The sequence below is a fragment of the Scyliorhinus canicula genome, chromosome 16 (genome assembly GCF_902713615.1).
Source record: "Scyliorhinus canicula chromosome 16, sScyCan1.1, whole genome shotgun sequence".
Lineage (NCBI taxonomy): Eukaryota > Metazoa > Chordata > Chondrichthyes > Carcharhiniformes > Scyliorhinidae > Scyliorhinus > Scyliorhinus canicula.
This window is the reverse complement of record NC_052161.1, coordinates 20377489-20398063: the sequence shown is the minus strand read 5'-3', so window position 1 is coordinate 20398063 and position 20575 is coordinate 20377489. Positions and strand designations below refer to the sequence as shown.

Genomic DNA, 20575 nt, shown 5'->3' with positions numbered 1-20575 from the left:
AATGGGAAACCCCATTGGCCGGCTACCGGTATGGAGAATCTCGGTGTCGGCGGAGGGTGTGCCGCACCAGAAAACAGGTGCGGGCGGACGGAGAGTCCTGCCCAATAGTTTTTCACTCTAAAAGCTTAAGACTTGATAATGCACAACACCTTTGCTTTGTGCCTTGGAATGTGCTATGCATCTAAGCAAAAAATCTTTTGAAATGCTTCTATTTAATTTTTTTGTTTTATGTTGATCTACAGTGTTTAACGTAGTCAATCTGTTCATTTGGGATGGGTGGTAGGGTAGGGGGAGAATAGCTTTCAAAACCAAAACAAATATGCATAATAAAACATTCCAATAAATAAATATATATTCACATAATATTAGCAATTAATATTTGTGTATTTCCAGCCGTCATTCAACACTGAGCCCTCTCAATTAAATATTCCCACTTCAAGCTATATATCACTGAACAAACATTTCATGACCTGTGATGATAAAAGATCAGTCAGAGTTCAATGAGGGTGGACTATAATTGGATTATTCACCATCACCTGAGTCCTATTCAACTCTTGAATAGAATGTTATTCGGTGATTTCAAACGGGTTGGGCAATATAATAGTTTCATGGACTGTGGTACTGGCTTCTGGTAAATATTTTTCCTCCTTACCTTTCCATTCATTCACTTCGAATTTAAGCTGGAGTTGCAAAGGAATTTTAAGCAATGTGGTTAACAAGATTTGAGTCTTACAAATATTTCTGTTTGATGGCATAAGTTCTAATCTAATGTTTTACAGCAGTTAATACTAACAATTCCTTGTTGTAAGTCACTCCATATGTTATGGCATATTGTAGAGCCAGCAGTGTTTCTCTTCCCTCAGGACTCTCCTGGAAGTCAACTAATGAGGTTGCACAAGAAGATGGACATCTCATCACCATGTCCAGGTTGAAATTGCTGGCCAATAACATAGCCAGGTGGAGTATTTTTGAACTGTGCAGCAGAGCAGCAAGCACTATAATTAAGTCTGTATCTCAGTGGTTAAGATTTGTATGGACCTAAATGAAGGCAGGGAAATTGCAAATTAGTTGCCTGTGACTAAATTACAATAAAGCTTAAAGTTAAATAATCTGAGAGTCACTTTTCTGATCCATCCTGCATGGCCTCCCTCTACTCTCGCTGTCAGTGAGTTCGAGTCCCAATTGGGTCGGTGAGCTTATCACATCTATAGCTGTATCACCAAATGCTTGGTAGATGGAGCTGGGATGCAAGTGAGGGCGTGTAACACAATATTGCAACCCATTCAAACCGCTAGGATAGTAATTGATCTACTAAAATAGCATAAAGTACTACTTTATTTTAACTTGAATAGTTCTGTTATTGATTGACTTCTATTTGGGCTGGTTTAGCTCAGTGGGCTAGACAGCTGGTTTGTAATGCAGAACAAGGCCAGCAGCGCGGGTTCAATTTCCGTACCGGCTGAGAATTCTGAATTATCCCTCTGTGTACCCGAAGAGGTGCCAGAATGTGGCGGCTAGGTACTTTTCACAGTAACTTCATTGCAGTGTTAATGTAAGCCTACTTGTGACAATAAAAAGATTATTATTATATTATTAGTGGTATAGTCACAATATAATTGATTTCAGCACTAATAACGATAATACTGGAAAATCATTCACATTCATTGGAACTTCAATGTTTTTTGATTGGTATGAAAACCAATGCAATTGGAGCGTGGATTTTATAATAATCATCTTTATTAGTGTCACAAGTAGGCTTACATTAACACTGTAATGTAGTCACACCTGAAAGCATTCAGAAGCAGCCTTCACCTCATCATTTCTTTGGACCAAATACATGCTCATTTTCTTTTTGTCTACTTAAACTCTAAGGCTTGAATTTTCGCTCTTGCATCAGGTGCACATAGATGGGAGAATTCCTGGCTCCGCAAACCCGACTCCTGAAAAAATGTAACTTTGTTCCACGTGGGGCGGGGAATATATTTATGGGAGTGATACCCAATGCTCCCGGAAAGAGTTTGTTCACAGGCAGCCAGAGGGGCTGCCAGGTCAGAGTTGGGCCGGATGAAAGGCCCGTCTCGGTGCTCGGACACTTTGTCCCAGTAGTGAAAAAACGACTGAAACAGCAAACAGCCCTCCAGCACTTGACCCCTTACACCCACCCCCATATTCCTTTGACCACAATGATTTTATTCACATTTTACGTACATTCATGTCTTCTTTTAATAATCCGAAGGGACATCTTTCCTCTCCCAAAGGGCATCTGACCTCTACCAAAGGTGTCCCTCTCCCAAGGGGTACTCAATGCCTCCAAAAAAAACTCTGGTAAGTAACTCTGGCGGGGGGTCCTGGCATAGCGGAGTGGCGCCAACCACTCCGGCGACGGGCCTCCCCAAAGGTGCAGAATTCTCCGCACCTTTAGGGGCCAAGCCCTCACATTGAGGGGCTAGGCCCGCGCCGGAGTGATTGGCGCCATGCCGACTGCCGCCAAAACCGGCGCCAACGGCTTTTGACGCCTGCCCCTCCCCCCGGCTCGGGGTTGGCCGAAAGGCCTTCGCCGGTTCGTGCATGTGCCGGTGCGTCAGCTGCCGCTGACATCACCACCGGTGCATGCGCGGTAGGGGGGTTCTCTTCCACCTCCGCCATGGTGGAGGCCGTGGCGGCGGCGGAAGAAAAAGAGTGCCCCACTGCACTGGCCCGCCCGCCGATCGGTGGGCCCCGATCGCGGGCCCTGCCACCCGTGGGGGCGCCCCCGGGGTCCGATCGCCCCGCGCCCCCCCCCCCCAGGACCGCAGGGGCCCGTTCGCGCTGCCATTCCCGTTGCCACCAGAGGTGGTTGAAACCACGGCGGCGGGAGAGGCCTCTCAGCGGCGGGCCTTCAGCCCATCGCGGACTGGAGAATCGCTGCAGGGGGCTCGCTGATCGGGGCGGCGCGATTCCCACCCCCGCCAATTCCCGGGTGGCGGAGAATTCTGGCCACGGCGGGGGCGGGATTTTCGCCAGTCCCGGGCGTTTCTCCGACCCTGCTGGGGGTCGGAGAATTTAGCCCCATATTTCCCACCATCCTCTTGTGAAATTCAGATCAGATTGAAGGCAGCTGCACCGTTACATGGGTGGCTTCCCCTATGAACCACCAAGCCCAAAGTTTGATCCAGCCCCATTCCACTACCCTGTTAAAATTGTGGGGGCCTGGTTTGGGGTTGGGGTGGGGGGGGAACCTCTGGATTCAGGTCTCCAACACCATTTTCGCAAAGGTGGAAGTCTCTTTTGTATGTAAATTCAGGCTTAAGAAGAGAAAGATCAGAAAACAATAGCTGGTTTTTAAAGCAGATTTTCTGGTATGTAGCTATTTTAGAGAACCAATTTCTCTTAGTGGTTTAAGTGTTGATGGGCGGCATGGTAGAACAGTGGCTAGCACTGTTGCTTCACCGCTCCAAGGTCCCAGGTTTGATTCCCGGCTTGGTCACTGTCTGTGCGGAGTCTGCACGTTCTCTCCCTGTCTGCATGGGTTTCCTCCGGGTGCTCCGGTTTTCTCCCACAGTCCAAAGATGTGCAGGTTAGGTGGATTGGCCATGCTAAAAAAAATTGTCCTTAGTGTCCAAAAAAGGTTACGTGGGGTTACTGGGTTATGGGAATAAGGTAGAGGTGTGGGCTTAAGTAGGGTGCTCTTTCCAATAGCCGGTGCAGACTCGATGGGCTGAATAACCTTCTTCTGCACTGTAAATTCTCTGATAAGGGGCTGGATTCCCCTACCAGGCGTGACGGAGGGTCCGGGTGTAGGGGAGTGGCGCCAACCACTCAGGGGTCGGACCTCCCCAAAGGTGGGTCATTCTCCCCACCTTTGGGGCCAGCCCCGCACCGGAGCGGTTGGCACCAGAAGACTGGCGCAAAAAACCGGCGCCCCCGGCAGCGGGGCTGGCCGAAAGGCTTTCGCCGGTCGGCGCATGCGCCGGCGGTGACGTCAGCGGCCAGATGCCGCTGACGTCACCACCGGCGCATGCGCAATGTGGGTTTCTCTTCCGCCATGGCGGAGGCCGTGGCGGCCGCGGAAGAGAAATTGTGCACCAGGGCACTGGCCCGGAGTCTGAGTGGGGGGCCCCGATCGCGGGCCTGGCCACCGTGGGGGCACCCCCCGGGGTCCGATAACCCCCCCGCCCCCCCAGGACCCCGGGGGCCTGCTTGCGCCGCTGAGCCCGCCGTTCCAGAGGTGGTTCAAACCTCGGCGGCGGGAGAGGCCTCCCAGCGGCAGGACTTCGGCCCATCCGGGCCGGAGAATCACCGCAGGGGCCTCGGCGATCAGAGTGGCGAGATTCCCGCCATCGCCACTTCCCGGGTGGCGGAGAATCTCTGCCACGGCGGGGGCCGGATTATCGGCGGCCGCAGGCGATTCTCCGACCCTGCTGGGGGTCGGAGAATTTCGCCCAAGGTCTATGACAGATATCACAAATGGAATTTGCCCCCAAAAGTCCAATAATCCACTTTTCTGATAATTCACTTGCACAGATGCTCGGGATTAATATTCGTCCTGCTTATTGTAATCTGCTTATTACCTTAACCATTGGCATTTGTTACACAACACTCTTCAAGTTGTTAGATATTAAGCACAGATCTGATTTTTTATAGCCAATACGTTTATTTGCAATTAAATACTGAACAGGAACACAAAAATACATCAAGTTCTTAATGGGTCAGTTGTGCTTGTTCTTTTCATACCTGTTTTGGTATTAGTAAATGTAGCACCTGTAACAAAGTTAAATTCTAAAAGAACAGTCCACCTTTCCTGATTCAAACATGGTGCTGTTAAATAGTGGCCTTAACTTTATGTCGAAAAGTATGTGAAGAGTTAATAAGATTATATCCCTTATAATATCAAGCTTTCCCTTAAAATTATAAACTTCTGATTCTATTGAATCTTTTGAAGTTAAACAGTCAGATGAACTTAACAATTTTACATTGAAATATACAACCGGTAACACTATGTAGAAATAAAATAAATTGTGTTGATTGGGATTAGATACACATTATATGGGCAGAAAGCATGTTACTATCTTCAGAAATAAAAACTTAATGAAACCCCTATTCATTCAAACAAGCAGCCTAGATCAATCAAAATGCGCCATCCATTTTCTAATTCTAATATAAAATAGATAAGTGAAAAAAGTGTTAGGTATCCTTTATGCTGTTCCCAGTCTGAGGACATCCCAAAGCATTTTACAGCCAATGAAGTACTATATCAAGTGTTGTAACATGGTAAAAGCAGCTGTGTAAGATAATTTATTATTTTATTTTAGGAGCAAGAAGATACAACTGGCGTATGTCCAGGCGATCTAACAAAAAGAGGCTGCTGCATTGATCAAATGGTTCAACCTACGAACTTCAGGAAGGAAAAGGATTTTACAAAATAATAACACTTCTGAATTCCACTTATGAATTTTGAAACTTAAGAAACCAGCAAATAATTTGACCTTTATTTCCAGGTGAACAGAGGAACAGAATTCTGTTGTTTGGCAGTAAGAATTTTGTATCAAATTTATAGCAACACAAAATCCAGGTCCAATTCTCATCACATACACTTTCCATGCTTACCATGAACAGACACCTTTATCAGACTAACCATTTTGTCATTACCTTAGGAGTTGAGTACACAGTGCACTTTCTCATAGTCCTTCGGACCTTGCTAGAAGCCTGCTCCATCCCTGTGCAGTACTTAACAATGTGTCATTTTCAATTTTAATCCCAAAGACAAGTCAGGAACATAGCAAATAGGAGCAGGTAGAGGCCGTTCGTCCCTTCGAGCCTGCTCCGCTATTCATTATGATCATGGCTGATCATCGAACTCAATAGCCTGATCCCGCCTTCCCTATCAGATCCTTTGATCCCTTTCGGCCCAACTGCTATATCTAGCTGCTTCTTGAAAACAGAGGGAGCGAATCTCCGACCACGTTGTGCTCTCCCTTGAGCGCAATATGGCCTGAGAAGGATGGAAGAGGCCTACAGCGATCCTCCCGACAGGCTTCACACCATCCGGAATTCTCCGAAGTCCCGCAAGACTTCAGAGTCGGAAGCGCATCCCAAATGGACGGGACCGAATGATGCTCATGGAAGTAGGTCGTAAACCTACTTGTAACCTACCTGCACAGGATCCAGTGGCCTCCCTTGATTCTTCAGCCTTCCCAACTGAAACGGCATCAGTGGGGTCTCCTGGGCCACCGGAGACCCCAGGATGGTCAGGATAAGTGCCAACTAGGAAAAGTGTCTAGCGCCGCCACACTCGACTAGGATCCATGCCGCTGGCCGGGGGGGCTGCTGTTAGGGCTGGGGGGACTAGAGGGGGAGTGGCCATGCGGTGGGCTGTGGGGTCACGGTTGGCGGGTTAGGGTTCGCGCACCATGTTTTACGGCGTGACCAATGCAGGTCAGCCATACGTGGCCCAGGATGCGGGCATTCCTTGGCGGAACCAAGCTGAACATCAACGAACAGATTGTTTCCAAGCATGTACCACTTTATAGCGCTGTTGATGACCCCTTCCATCATTTTACTGATAATCGAGAATAGACTAATGGGCGGTAATTGGCCAAGCTGGGCCTGTCCCCTGTTTAGTGTACAGGACAGTGGCAGACATTTTTCTAAATTACAGAGTAACTGCCTATCTTGTACGTGAACCAGAACAGCTTGGATAGGGGTACGGCAAGTTCTGGAGCACAAGTCTTCCGTATAATTGCCGGAATATTGTCACGGCCCATAGTCTTTGCAGTATCCAGTGCATTGGGCCATTCCATGGGGAGTGAACATTGGCTGAAGACTGGCGTCTGTGATGCAGGGAACCTCAGGAGGAGCCTGAGCTTATCACCCATTTTGGACTTTTGGCTGAAGATGTGGTGCAAAGTCCCTGTGAGTCCCTCTTCAATATATCTAATTATTTTATCAATGTTTTAGTTCATGGAACTATTATGATTTTACTATTCAATGATGGTTCCGTTAAATAGTGACTTTAATTATTTGTAGAAATGCATATGGAGTGTTAATAAGATGAAATCCTTTATAATATCAAGCATTTATTTCGCAAAAATCTTTGAGTTTAAAGAAATTTGACTATATATCTTTTCTATGAAGAACTACTGATGTAAGTGATGCTTAATTAATAATTAAGTAATCACTACACCTCAGAAGACTAAAGCAATTCAAGTCTTCCATTCTCAATTATTTCTGTATTAGCACTGATTTATAAAGATCTCTAAATAAATATCTGCATCTGCTGAATGTCCTACCAGCCACAATGTTTAGTATTCAGTATGAATAGAACAAACTATGACATTAATAACATCTTTCATTCTAATGAAAATTAAATATACTCTTTTTGATAAATGAAATGTCATTTCAAAAGGTCGCTTAAACCAAATTAGACTGAAGATCAAACCTATCTGCCAATGTATAACATTATTTTGAGATCCATTTACCCACCTTTCTGTTGAAAGCTCTGATAATTATAGGTTATTCCAATGTTCCAGCATGGCTTTCCTTTAAAAGCCGTGTCACTCTGAGAGGGCAGTGAAACCCAGACAGTTGGATAAGGCATCTGTAAAAGCAGCCGTCTCACAAGCATGGGTGCATTTCACAAAAGGCATTTTTGAAAAATTACACTGAGACTGAATTTTCAGCTCTGACAAAGATTCGTGCAGACTCGAAACGTCAGCTCCATTCTCTCTCCACAGATGCTGCCAGACCCGCTGAGACTTTCCAGCATTTTCTGCTTTTGTTTCTAATTCCGGCATCCGCAGTAATTTTCTTTTACCTGACTAAAGATATAGTCCTGCAGCTTGGCAGAGATGGTGAGGTAAGACCTGAACCAAGAAGAACATGTTCGCATTCACAGTCCGACCAGTATTGGCTGGTTCTCTGGCCAAAGGCACGACTCTCTACAATACTGTGGGGCTAAGAGAAGCAGGAATGTTCCTCCAGGTCCAGGAAAATCAGCTTTGATTTCTGCCTCTCCCGCTTCCGCCCTCCCCCAACACCTTCATGGATAAGGGACCCCCAACCTCCCTGCCTTCCTACCTCCCATCCGACAGCCCAGAGGCACCTGGGCCACCTAATATTGTGGCTGCTCAGAGCTGGAGGCCTGTGCCTTGATGATTGACATGTGGTCCAGCCGTCAAATTCAACCTCTCAGTGGAACTGCCAAACTTGACCTTCCTTCATCTGTTTTTTGAGCAGAGACATTAAGGGGAATTTAACTCACTCCAGTAAGCAAGAGTGGGGAAGGGGGGGAATTCTAAAATTGAGTGATCCGTGTTACCAGCCTGTTCCTGCTGCAGTCCTTCGAGCCACCATTTGAGCCGCTTACTGTGGTTAGGTGGCTGAGGTACCTGCAGTGGAAGTGGGCAGAAGCCTCATTGATTTACTAAAATTGGGATCTTATTGCGTCAGCGGGACCCTGGATTTGCTTCAACCTAGACCTGAGCAGGAAAGTTGTTGTAGTTTTCCCTCTGGTCGCCAGCTGTCATGAAGGTTAAGAGGTCATCCAAGGTAGACAAAATTATTCCTTCTGTAACATGAGGAGAAACAGCAGCCATCCCTGCTCCGGACCCCAGAAAGTCTTCCCGATGTTCCATCCTTTGGTATCTGGAATTAGCCTCTGACCACCCAAACTTCAGCTTCACCTGTCATTCAATTGCTGCTTTCTGCTAGTTTTGAGAAGGCATGCAGATGAGGCTTGGGCATTAAAAACCCCAATCCTTAGTGAGGTCTCAATGTATGTTTTGCACTCATCTTGCTGAGCGGATTTATGTGACTCAATAAAGAATATTCAGCAGACCTATTATGCAGGTGAATCATGTTAATAATGGTGCAATATGCTATCACACACTGACATATTTATCTATAGGAATTGTTGGAAATGTCAGATTGGAGCAGCTATACCTTGTGGCTAACATGTCCCCTCACTTGCCAATACAGAATCTAGTATGTTGCTCGTTATGCTCTCTCCTTAATTTGCTCTGTTTTAATTATGCTAGCTCAAGAGTCGCCAGGTATCCTTTTGATACCGCCACAAGGTTCAAAACTGAATACTGATCAAAGACTCAATACACCAGTTAGTAAGTTTGAAATCGATGCACATTCATTTACACACACAGTCAATTATACTCATGCACTACCTCTACTCACTAAACTATCACTACTACTAAAAGCCTATACTTAGCTTTGGGTGCCCACTCAGTCAGAGGAACAATGGCCGTTGTCCGGTTCTGAGGCTACTGGCATCGAACTTGTATAGAATAGTAGCTAGGAGCGCCTATCTCGTAGCATGCGTTGACTTTAGACTTACTTGTCTGGTGCTTGGCGGGTCTCTCGTCGCTGAGAGCCAAGGCCAAGATGAAGAAGAAGAAGAGCGATCTGTCTTGGGGGCTCCTCTTTATACCCCAAAAGGGCTTCGTGCTCTTTTGGGCGGGCAACTTGGCCCCAATTAATTGGACCATATCCTAATCATCTGTATTGATTTTCTCCAATAAAGGGGTGGCTGCCTGATCGCTGGGTGGGCCCTAGGTGACCGTTGGCCTGCCTTTGTTTTAGTCTCCACTGGCGCCGGGGAGTCTGCTCTGGTATCGTTTGCTTAAATGTTTCTCTTTTATCCCTGGAGATAGCTCATTAGTATGCTAATGGCTGGTAGTATCAGTCTTGTCTGGGAGCTGCAAACTCCAATCCACAGACAAACCTTGCACTTGCTTGCTTTCTTAGCGTTGTCCAATTTTTCCTTCATTCTCTGCAAGTGTCCATTTTGAAATCGGGACGTGGCCACCCCAGGTGGCTACAAGTAGAAGATCCAGCAATAGCAAATTATGGATTCAGGGCACTGGTCAGATATTTCTACACGAGTTCAAATATTTACTTGCCCTTGCCGGAGGATTTGTGCATCCCCATCTCGCCCCACACTCCTCCCAGTGTTTCTACTGCGATGACAGACACGGTAACTTGCTGTGGAGAGGATGGAGTAGAATAGGGAAATGGTAACTTCTCTGAGAAGTCAAGTAAAACAGAATGCACTCAACTGTTACTTTCCTACGTGCAAGACATGGAACTAGAGGTAGGTAGTGACAGATGCCATTTTGTAAAAAAAGATATAAAAAGAAGCACAGGTTGCAAAATATATGCAATACTGAGTGCACAATTATCTTTTAAACAACAGTTTTACCATTCTGCTGATTTTAGATTTATGCATAGTGCTTTTCAAGATTCTTTCCGGGATAATAAATGGAATTATAGACTTGTAATGTAAATTTACAAGCTAGCTGGGAAGGGTGGGTCAATTATTTACCTTCCTGTACAGTCTATTGCTTTGTCAGTTAGACATTTTCAGCAGCATATCCTTTTTCTCGTTGAAACTTGTACTTGATGTACCTTTTTTTGAAAGAAGTCACTTCCAGGTTGTACCTTTCTGACAATATTACACAGTTCAGTGAAGTTCACTTTTCTCATGCATGCACCCTTACTTTGGGCTTCTGTTGCCATCTAGCTACTCGTTGGAAAGTATTCCGAAGACTTTTGCCAAGAATAAAACGTATAGCTTGAGAGAATCATGACTGCCAATGTTGAGTCTTTCTAAATTGCAATGTCTCGCATTAGAACTGGGAACCTATATAATAATAATAATCTAATTGTCATAAGTAGGCTTACATTAATACTGCAGTGAAGTTACTTGGAAAGCCCCGAGTCGCCACATTCCGGCGCCTGTTCGGGTACATGGAACGAGAATTCAGAATGCCCAATTCACCTAACAGCACGTCTTTCAGAACTTGTGGGAGAAAACCGGAGCACCCGGAGGAAACCCACAGACACAGGGAGAACATGCAGACTCCACACAGACAGTGACCCAAGCCGGGAATCGAACCTAGGACCCTGGTGCTGTGAAGCCGTGGTGCTAACCATTGTGCACACTCATTGGCATAATTTGCATATACTACGATAAAAAAAGGAGCTCAATGACTGGCTATATTTGAATCTTGGTAACTGGGCTGTGATTGGATGTCTTACCCACAGCAGTAAGTGAGCACTCTGATATACAGAAATTGTGCATGTCAGACTCTAATGGTAAGTATAACCTGCCTCTCTCAAGATTGTTTCTAAACATTCATTATCCTCAACTTGGATCATCAACCTCTAGAATTTCTTTGCACCTGACCGTCTTGAATTTGTTTTCCATGTTCTGTTCACTAATTATATATAAGCTCTTTCACATTCTCCTCTATGCAACTTTAATGGACTGTCAAATCTATGAAGTGTTTTCATTGTAATTTTGGGTTTCTGACAGCTCAGGAAAACACCCCTGAGCAGCATCCCAGGGCTAACTAGTGTGTCGATATCTAAAATCTTTCGCAAGGTGTGGGTGTTGAGAGAAATCTACTATTGTACTGAACACTTATCTCATACTTGTAATTATGGAACTGTGATTATTAGATTATGTCTACCCAGTTGCCTCAACATGGATAAATTAATCATTCTTTAATGTGTCAATGTACCTCTGTACTCACATTATTTTAATTGTCACTGTAAGTAAGTTCCAGTGAGTAAATGCTTTGCGGTCACTCAAGTGGCGATATCTGCCAAAGATTCGAATACACTTCATGACTTAATAAGAAAGATTGCATTGCGCACCTGCGAATACAAAGCCTCTGGCACTCTTTGGAAATGTTTGTCTTATCCTTTCTGGTCACCGCCTCTGTATTTTTTTGAGGTTTCTAGCTCTTGATAATTTTCCTAAAGTTGCTTTAACCTTGCTGTTTCTTGCTCCTTGTGAATTGGAGAACCAGCCAGAGTGAGAATGACAAAGAGCAGGATCTCACCCATGTACAAGTGTCCATTTTTCACTGCAACAAAGCACCCACGCGGGGACATCCTCTCTTGTTATATACAGTATCTTATTTTCCAGTTCCTGTTATAACTGGCAAAATAAATCATTGCTGTTCATGGCTGATGTTCATCAAAAATAAGACATGGGCCTGTTCACGTTTATTTTATCAATGATTGTTTCTTAAATTAATTTATAAACATGCACAGTGGAGGTGGAAGGAAGTTTCTGTTATTGCCAGCATGGAAAATATAAGACTATTTCCTTTTCGATCGTGGGGAATGATGTGCCCCTTTTTGATGGCAGCAATAAGCTCACTATTCTGAAGAACGTGTGAGAGTAGATATTTTGATCCCATGATCTGTAGCAGGATGGGATTACAGTGAGGATTGCAAGCATTAGTTTGCACCAACATCAGACTAACTAAATAACTACCACGAGAGCCTTACCATAATTGGAACAGACGCTGGGAACTCGGTTAATTGAGTAGAGGATTTCCTGCATGGCAGTAGTTCTTAAAGGGCTGCTGCTGCTACTTAAAGGAAATATGATTTTTCTGCTGGTATAAAAATGTGTTACAGAAGGTTTTGGTTTTTCAGTCAACAACGCAGAGGCAAACGGGAGAAAATGGCGTAGTGTTAATTTCACTGAATTAGCAATCTGGAGGCTCACAGTAATGCTCTGGGGACATGGGTTCAAACCCCACCACAGTCGTACAGTCATGCATTGCAGAAAAGGCCCTTTGGCCATCGAACCTGCACTGACAATAACAACCCCTAATCTCGCGCTAATCCCACTTACCAGCACTCATCCCATATCCTTGAAAGTGATGGTGTTTTAAGTGCTCATCCAAGAGCTTTTGAAAGATTGTGGGATTTCCAGCCTCCATTACCTTCCCAGGCAGTGCATTCCAGATTCTCACCACCCTCTGAGTGAAAGTTTTTTTACGCAAAATTCTCTCAGAATCTCCTGCCCGTCACCCTAAATCTATGCCCCCTTGTGATCGATCCCTCAACCAAGGGGAACAGCTACTTCCTGTTGACCCTGTCCAAATCCCTCATAATCTTATACACCTCAATCACATCCCCCTCAGCCTTCTCTGCTCTAAAGAAAACAATCCAAGTCTATCCAGTCTCTCCTTATAGCTCAGCTGCTCCATCCAGGCAACATCCTGGTGAGGTTCCTCTGTACCCCCTCCAGTGCAATCACCTCCTTCCTACAATGAGGTGACCAGAACTGCACACAGTGTTCCAACATTCTGTACAGCTCCATCACAGTCTTGTTGCTCTTATATTCTATACCACAACTGATAAAGGTAAGTGTCCCATTTGCCTTCTTAACTACCCTATTCACCTGCTCTGCTGCCTTCAGGGAATTGTGAACAAGTACCACAAGATCCATCTTTCTTCTGAGCTTCCAAGTGTCCTACCATTCATTACATGCTCCCTTGTCCTGTTTAGTCCGACAAAGTGCATCACCTCACACGTATAAGGATTAAATACCATCTGGCACTGCTCTGCCTATTTTACCAATCCATCTATATCTACCTGTAACCTATAACCCTCTTCTTCACTGTTAACCACCTTACCTTCCCAATCTTGCAGTAGTCTGCAAACTTCAATCTCATTCCCCCCACGTTCTCATCCATATCGTTTATATATATATAAGAAACAATAAGGGACCCAGCACTGACCCCTGTGGTACACTGTTGGGCACCTGCCTCCAGTTACTCAAACAGCCTTCGACCACCACCCGTTACGTCCTATTACTAAGGCAGCTTTGGATCCATCTCGACAAATTTCCTCAAATTCCATGTGCTTAAACCATCTCAATCAGTCTCCCATGTGGTGCCTTGTCAAAGGCTTTGTTAAAATCCATATGAACTACATGAACTGCACTTCCTTCATCCACACACTCGGTCACTGTATCAAAAAGCCGGTGGGATTCAAATTCAATTAATTAAATCTGGAATTAAAAACTAACCTCAATAATGTCAATGAAACGATTGTCATAAAAACCCATCTGCTTCACTTAAGGGAAAGAAATCTGCAATTTTACCTGGGCTGGCCTACATGTGACTCCAGACCCACAGTAACTTGTCAACTGCCCTCTGAAATGTCTGGCAAACTGCTCGGGTCAAGGGCACTTAGGTTTGGGTAACAATTGCCAGCAATGCCCACATCCCATGAAAGATTCAATTAAGCGGCTCCATTGTAGGTTGTAGCACTGGAGATGTTGCGAGAGCAAGTCAAGAAGGGAAGACCACCCTGATTGGTGCTGATAGCCTCATTGGCAGGACATTTCCAGCCCCTCACCCCAGCCGGGTCTTCTGGTCCCACCAATGGGAGCAGAGATTTTAATGGCTCGTCGGCTCCGCCCCCAAGGGGGCTGGAAAATTCCGCCAGGTGTTTGAACAGATGAAATCCAATATCTACATGAACTGAAGTGAGATTGTAAAAGTGAGTTTCACAGCCTCAAAGAAATGACAATGGTACGATAACCTGGTATTTGCCTTCGCAAGATAAATGGGCAAAGAATGCATGCTACAAACAGTTTCTTCCAACCTGTTACAACATGACTGAGGCTACATAAAAAGCATCCAAACATACTTACAGCTCCTTCACAGATCAACATGTAGGTACACATTACTGCTTTGCAGAGAAACCTTATCAAAATTGCTGAAAATATTCTAAAAGTGGGGGCGGCACGGTGGCACAATGGTTAGCACTGCTGCCTCTCAGCGCCAGGGACCCGGGTTCAAGTCCAGCCTCGGGTGACTGTGTGGAGCTTGCACTTCTTCCCCGAGTCTGCCTGGATTTCCTCCGCTTTCCTCCCACAGTTCAAAGATGTGCAGGTTAGATGGATTGGCCAATGCTAAATTGCCCCTTAGTATCCAGGGATGTGCAGGATAGGTTAAAGGGTTATTGGGATAGGGTGGGAAAGTGAGCTTGTGTGGAGTGCAGACTCGATGGGCTGAATGGCCTCCTTCTGCACTGTAGGGATTCTATGAATCTATGATTTAAACAATGTTATTCTGAGGTTTGGGACGGGCTATATTGTTGCCTAAATTTGTAGCCCATTCGACTTAGAGATGTCAGTGATGGGAAATTGAAAAGATTCGCTATTTTCTTGTAGCTAGTGTGAAAATCCAGTATGCTTAGGTCCGTTATGGTGTTTCACACTCTAAATTGGTGCTCGATTGCAGATCAAAGTTGCATTCATGACATAGCAGCAGCACCAGTGTGAATCGAAAAACCCTTCACACCAATGCTACAAGAATATATAAAGGCAACAAGGCTCTCTACCCTGGCAATGCATCTTGAATCTAACCTCAGAAGAATAGCTCGATGCAATTCTATTTCCTAAACTGGCCACAGTACAGCTGTCCTCTGGTTGGGGTGAGCTCTGCTAATGCCCTGATTCCTCTGCAGTGGGACAGTGCTTCTAAGGAGTGCCAACATCTGGTGAGCTCTTGATTGAGCTTGGCCATGCCCACCCCTTTGATGAAACATCTCTGGTTTGAAGGTGACTGGAGGGGTGGCCTGGGTATCTACCAGAGGAACAGAGGCTCCCTGAACACTCAAAGGATACAGGCAGCACTCAGCAGTGTGAGCAGCCTGTAAGAAGCACCAAAGGGGTGCGTTTAAAAGACAGACTGCAGCAATGGCGATCTGAGCCAGGCCACCCCCTGATGCTGAGGGGGGCATCCCAAGTCCATGGACCTGGCATCATCGCTCCCCGCTCGTGACCCTGGCAGCCACCCCTCAGCAAGCCTGACAACTTTTGAGGGTTTTTCAGTTTTTGTTTAGCCTCCCAATCGCCCTCTGCTGCCATGGCGCCCAGGCCCCGCTTGTCAATACTTGCACTAATTCACACCTGCAAGACATTCACCTAAGAGGGGGGGTCAAGCATTGCAGAAGAGTGGAGCAGACTGTGTTGAAGGCGCTAATGATATTAAAATCCATTCAAATGACAGTTTTGCATGGATCCAGTGGCAATCTTTGATATCGCTGTCAGCGAGAGACTGGAGCCGGGAGCAGACCTCGATTTTTGAATGGCCTGCGATTCTCAGCTGGAATGCAATTTGTATTTCCGCAACCGCGGAGCAGAGAATTCAGCCCAAGATTATGACTAGTGTTGCTCGGTAGACAGTCTTGTGAACAGTGCTCTTTTGTGGAGCGCCACACAGGAACTTGGAAGTGTTCAAACCATAAACGTCAGATATTAAGGGCTAACTTTCCAAAATGAAAATCCTGGCAAGGGCCAGCCATAATATTCTGATCATTTGAATGAACAGTTACAAATTTTCTTGTGTTTTCAGTATACACACATGGTGCACAAGCCTTCTTGCAAGAAAACAATGTGGAATATGATCCCTTTTCATTGAGTAAAGAAGGGAGACTTTCATTCTACTATTATGGACTGGATTTGAATGGAGGTACTGGAAATTAAAGGGTAGTGCCCAACCCACAAAATCTCTGATATGCAATTTTAAATCATCAGTCTTTAATACGCATCAGTCTTTGATACGATCAGCCTTCAATTACTGGTACATTCTTGTTCATTTTTCATTCTGATGTCTGTTTAGAAGCCCTATGAATTAACTACTGAAGAACCAGGAAATATGTATTTGCCTAACAACCTCTCTTTGTTGATCTATACCCATTCTAAAATTGTCTCTCCTTTTAGCATAACGCAAACTATGGTGCTTTCTATTTGTTGTTGTTCCTGAGAGGAAAAAAATACATAATTTTTTGTTTATTCTTTAATTGTTTCTTCGTGTAAGAACTTGGATTCTGATTGCAATCACTGAATCATACTGCTGAGTACTTAATCTGTAATGTTATCTAACAGTGTGTCTGTTCATTATCGCCTTGTGTATTTTTGTAGATGGTGTTGGCAGAAACCTGTGAGGTATACACTAGAAGATATTGTATGTTCTAATGATTCTAATTGACCAAGCTAATTTGTACGTACAAGCAGAACAATTGTGAAACGCTCATTAGTGTTCTGTGCAGAATTTCTAAGATTTATAAAGGCTGTTTGAGAGAGGGTGTCAAGTTGGTCCTTCACCACATCAAGACGGCAGTGTGAAGAGAAATTCCAGATGTGATCTAACCAAATTGGGTCAGAGTCCTGCGACGAATGCGCTTAGCCAGGTGTTTCCCAACGCTCGCAGCGCTGAGAAACGCCTGCTATCTATTGGGACTCAGCAGGGAGTGAGGCCGCACTTAGTCCTGTTTGCCTGCATTGAGGAGCTCCGCTTGCTGGAATTCCTCAGTGCAGGGAGAGATGCACAAGCCGTTTAAAAACGGTGTCCCGATCTCTCGACCCTCGACCCCCCCCCCCCACCCCCACCCCCCGACGCAACCCCGAACCCCCCAACTCACCCATAAGGGGGTCCTTAGCACCTCCTGCCACCTCACCCCACCCAGACTGGGCACCCCCGGGCCCAATTCCCAGCTGTGGGAAAAATGCCAACCTAGCACCTTGGCACAGCCAGTCTGGCACCCTAGTTTCATGGTCATCATTGGATTCTTTATTGAATTCTAATTTCACCATCTGCCATGGTGGGATTCGAACCTGCGACCCCAGAGCATTAACCTGCATGACTGGATTATTAGTCCAGTGACAATATCACTGCGCCAGCGTCACCCCGAGAGAAGAACTTTAAAATCCCACATTATTTCCTCATCCAAGGGCTGGTCACAATCATCACACCCAGCTGTGGTAACGCTGTTCCATAAACATAACATTTACTTGAAATATGGTGAATATTGGCAACTTTTATTCCTTAGCCCAGCCCTCCCATTGTTGGCAGTCTCTATCCTGCACCTGCCCATGGATTGACAAAATGTGTAAAAAGTCATGACCTATCGATCAAGATGCAAGTATTCAATTTACTACAATACTCCCTTGTCTCATTGTGATTTTATTTTATTCTCATGTGCATGTGATGTATTGATATTTTTCAGAGGAAAAAAATAGACTGAATAGTCAGTCAAGTCCTTTTAAAATAATGGCAAGATCTGATATAGTGCGTGGCCTACCATGGATTTTGCATGCTCCACTTACGTTGGTGCCTGAGGGCATGCTACAAATTGTAATAAGTTGGAAGAACAATAATTAAAGGTTCTACTTTATCCTGTTTGAACCGGCTTTTTGATATGCCCTAAAACATGAATATAAATTGATTGACACTTCTATTTAGTAACAAGTTGGAAAATGTTGTACATGCAGCTTTGCAGAACAGTTTTTAAACTGAGGTGGAAGTCTAATTTTGATTAGCTCAGTCCTCAAAACAGAACGATTCCGAATGTACCTGAGGGAAAGTAGTTTGAGAGTTGATGCCTTTGCGGGTCACAATGCGTACATGTTTTTTGAGAAAAAAAACAAATGATTTTTCTATTCGTGTTCAATTGACGTTCACCAATTTGTGGCACAAAATTGAGAGCCCACTATTAACTTGGTTGAGGAATGCGTATCAAGTACAAGCTGCTAATTTCAGAAAAGTCTGCGCACACGAATGAACAGCTCAAAAACCATTGAAATGCCTAATAAGTACAGATATTTATAATCATTTTTTAATGAGCCAAGGAGGTAGATGGAGCTGAATGTTCTAGAGTTAAAACATAAGAGTTAATTCAACACTTTGCTTCATTGCTGTTTTTTTTCACTGAAACTATGAAAAGTTAGAATATTATTTTGCGGTATACACCCTTGTATAAATGTGTTGTATCTAGCTGAGCGTGAATTCCTTCATAGGACTGTTTCAGCCCTCCAGCAGCAGTGGCTTCAGCACGCAAAGGTTATAATAGTTTGTGAGTGGTAATGAGTTTAATGACATGACATATAACACAGTATTTCAAACTTTTTTGAGGTTATTGTCTTTCGTTACAAATGTCAACCCACAAAACCTTCGCTGACATTTTAATGGAAATATGCTTATTTACATAAAGTACCATATAAAAAATAATAATTAAAATATAATAATGATTAAAGAAATTCAAGTGGTGAACAATCGCCCACTCATTCACTCCACCGCTTTCCCCCTGACGGCCGAGGCTCACTAGGCCTTCAACCGTATCAAGGCCGACATCGTCAAGGCCGCGATGCACGCGGTCGACGAGACACTCCCCTTCCAAGTCGAGAGCGATGCATCAGATGTCGCTCTGGCCGCCACCCTCAACCAGGCAGGCAGACCCGTGGCATTACATAGAACATAGAACAGTACAGCACAGAACAGGCCCTTCGGCCCTCAATGTTGTGCCGAGCCATGATCACTCTACTCAAACCCACGTATCCACCCTATACCCATAACCCAACAACCGCCCCGTTAACCTTACTTTTATTAGGACACTACGGGCAATTTAGCATGGCCAATCCATCTAACCCGCACATCTTTGGACTGTGGGAGGAAACCGGAGCACCCGGAGGAAACCCACGCACACAGGGGGAGGACGTGCAGACTCCACACAGACAGTGACCCAGCCGGGAATCAAACCTGGGACCCTGGAGCTGTGAAGCATTTATGTTAACCACCATGCTACCCTGCTGCCCGGCATTCTTTTCCCGCTCCCTCCATGCCTCCGAAATTCGGCACTCCTCTGTCGAGAAGGAGGCCCAAGCCATCGTAGAAGCTGTGCGGCATTGGAGGCATTACCTGGCCGGCAGGAGATTCACTCTCCTCACTGACCAACGGTCGGCTGCCTTCATGTTGAATAACACACAGCGGGGCAAGATCAAAATGATAAAATCTTGAGTTGGAGGATCGAACTCTCCACCGACAATTACGAAATTTTGTATCACCCCGGTAAACTCAACGAGCCCCCCGACGCCCTATCCCGAATTACATGTGCCAGTGCGCAGGTGGACCGACTCCGGACCCTACACGACGCTCTCTGTCACCCAGGGGTCACCCGGTTCTTTCACTTCATAAAGGCCCGCAATCTGCCCTACTCCATCGAGAAGGTCAGGGCTATCACCAGAGACTGCTAGGTCTACGCGGAGTGTAAACTGCACTTCTACCGGCCAGACCGAGCGCACCTAGTGAAGGCTTCCCGCCCCTTTGAACGCCTCAACGTGGATTTCAAAGGGTCCCTTCCCTCCACCCACTGAAACACGTACTTCCTTAACGTGGTCGATGAATACTCCAGATTCCCCTTCGCCGTCCCATGCCCCGATATGACGTCTGCCACAGTCATCAAAGCCCTCAACACCATCTTCGCCCTGTTCGGTTTCCCCGCCTACATTCACAGCAACCGGGGATCCTCCTTTATGAGTGATGAGCTGTGTCAGTTCCTGCTCAGCAAGGGCATTGCCTCGAGCAGGACGACCAGCTACAACCCCCGGGGAAACGGGCAGGTGGAGAGGGAGAATGGGACGGACTGGCCCTATGGTCCGAAAATCTCCCGGTCTCCCACTGGCAGGAGGTCCTCCCCGACGCCCTTCACTCCATCCGATCGCTACTTTGCACTGCGACTAATGCAACCCCCCCTGAACGTTTCCTTGTCATCCCCTGGAAGTCCACCTCCGGGGTTGGCAGCTCCAGGACCCGTTCTCCTCCGCAAGCACGTGCGGCTCCAAAAGGCGGACCCGTTGGTCGGGAGGGTAATGCTACTCCATGCAAACCCGCAGTATGCCTACGTGGCGTACCCCGACGGCTGCCAAGACACAGTCTCCCTCAGGGACCTGGCACCAGCTGGTTCCCCACTCTGCCCCGGCACCACCCTC

General features: G+C 45.8%; 1 protein-coding gene across 2 annotated transcripts in view; it reads left to right on the top strand.

Moving 5' to 3' along the window:
• Positions 1-5502, top strand: part of LOC119979396 — a 340254-nt gene extending 334752 nt beyond the window's left edge. For both annotated transcript variants that reach the window (XM_038821550.1, XM_038821551.1), the window contains 2 exons: positions 864-957; positions 5292-5502. In XM_038821550.1, coding sequence (XP_038677478.1) covers positions 864-957; positions 5292-5331 — 134 coding nt within the window. In that variant the 3' untranslated portion in view covers positions 5332-5502. The remainder of the gene's footprint in view (positions 1-863; positions 958-5291) is intronic.
• The last annotated feature ends 15073 nt before the right edge of the window (positions 5503-20575 follow it).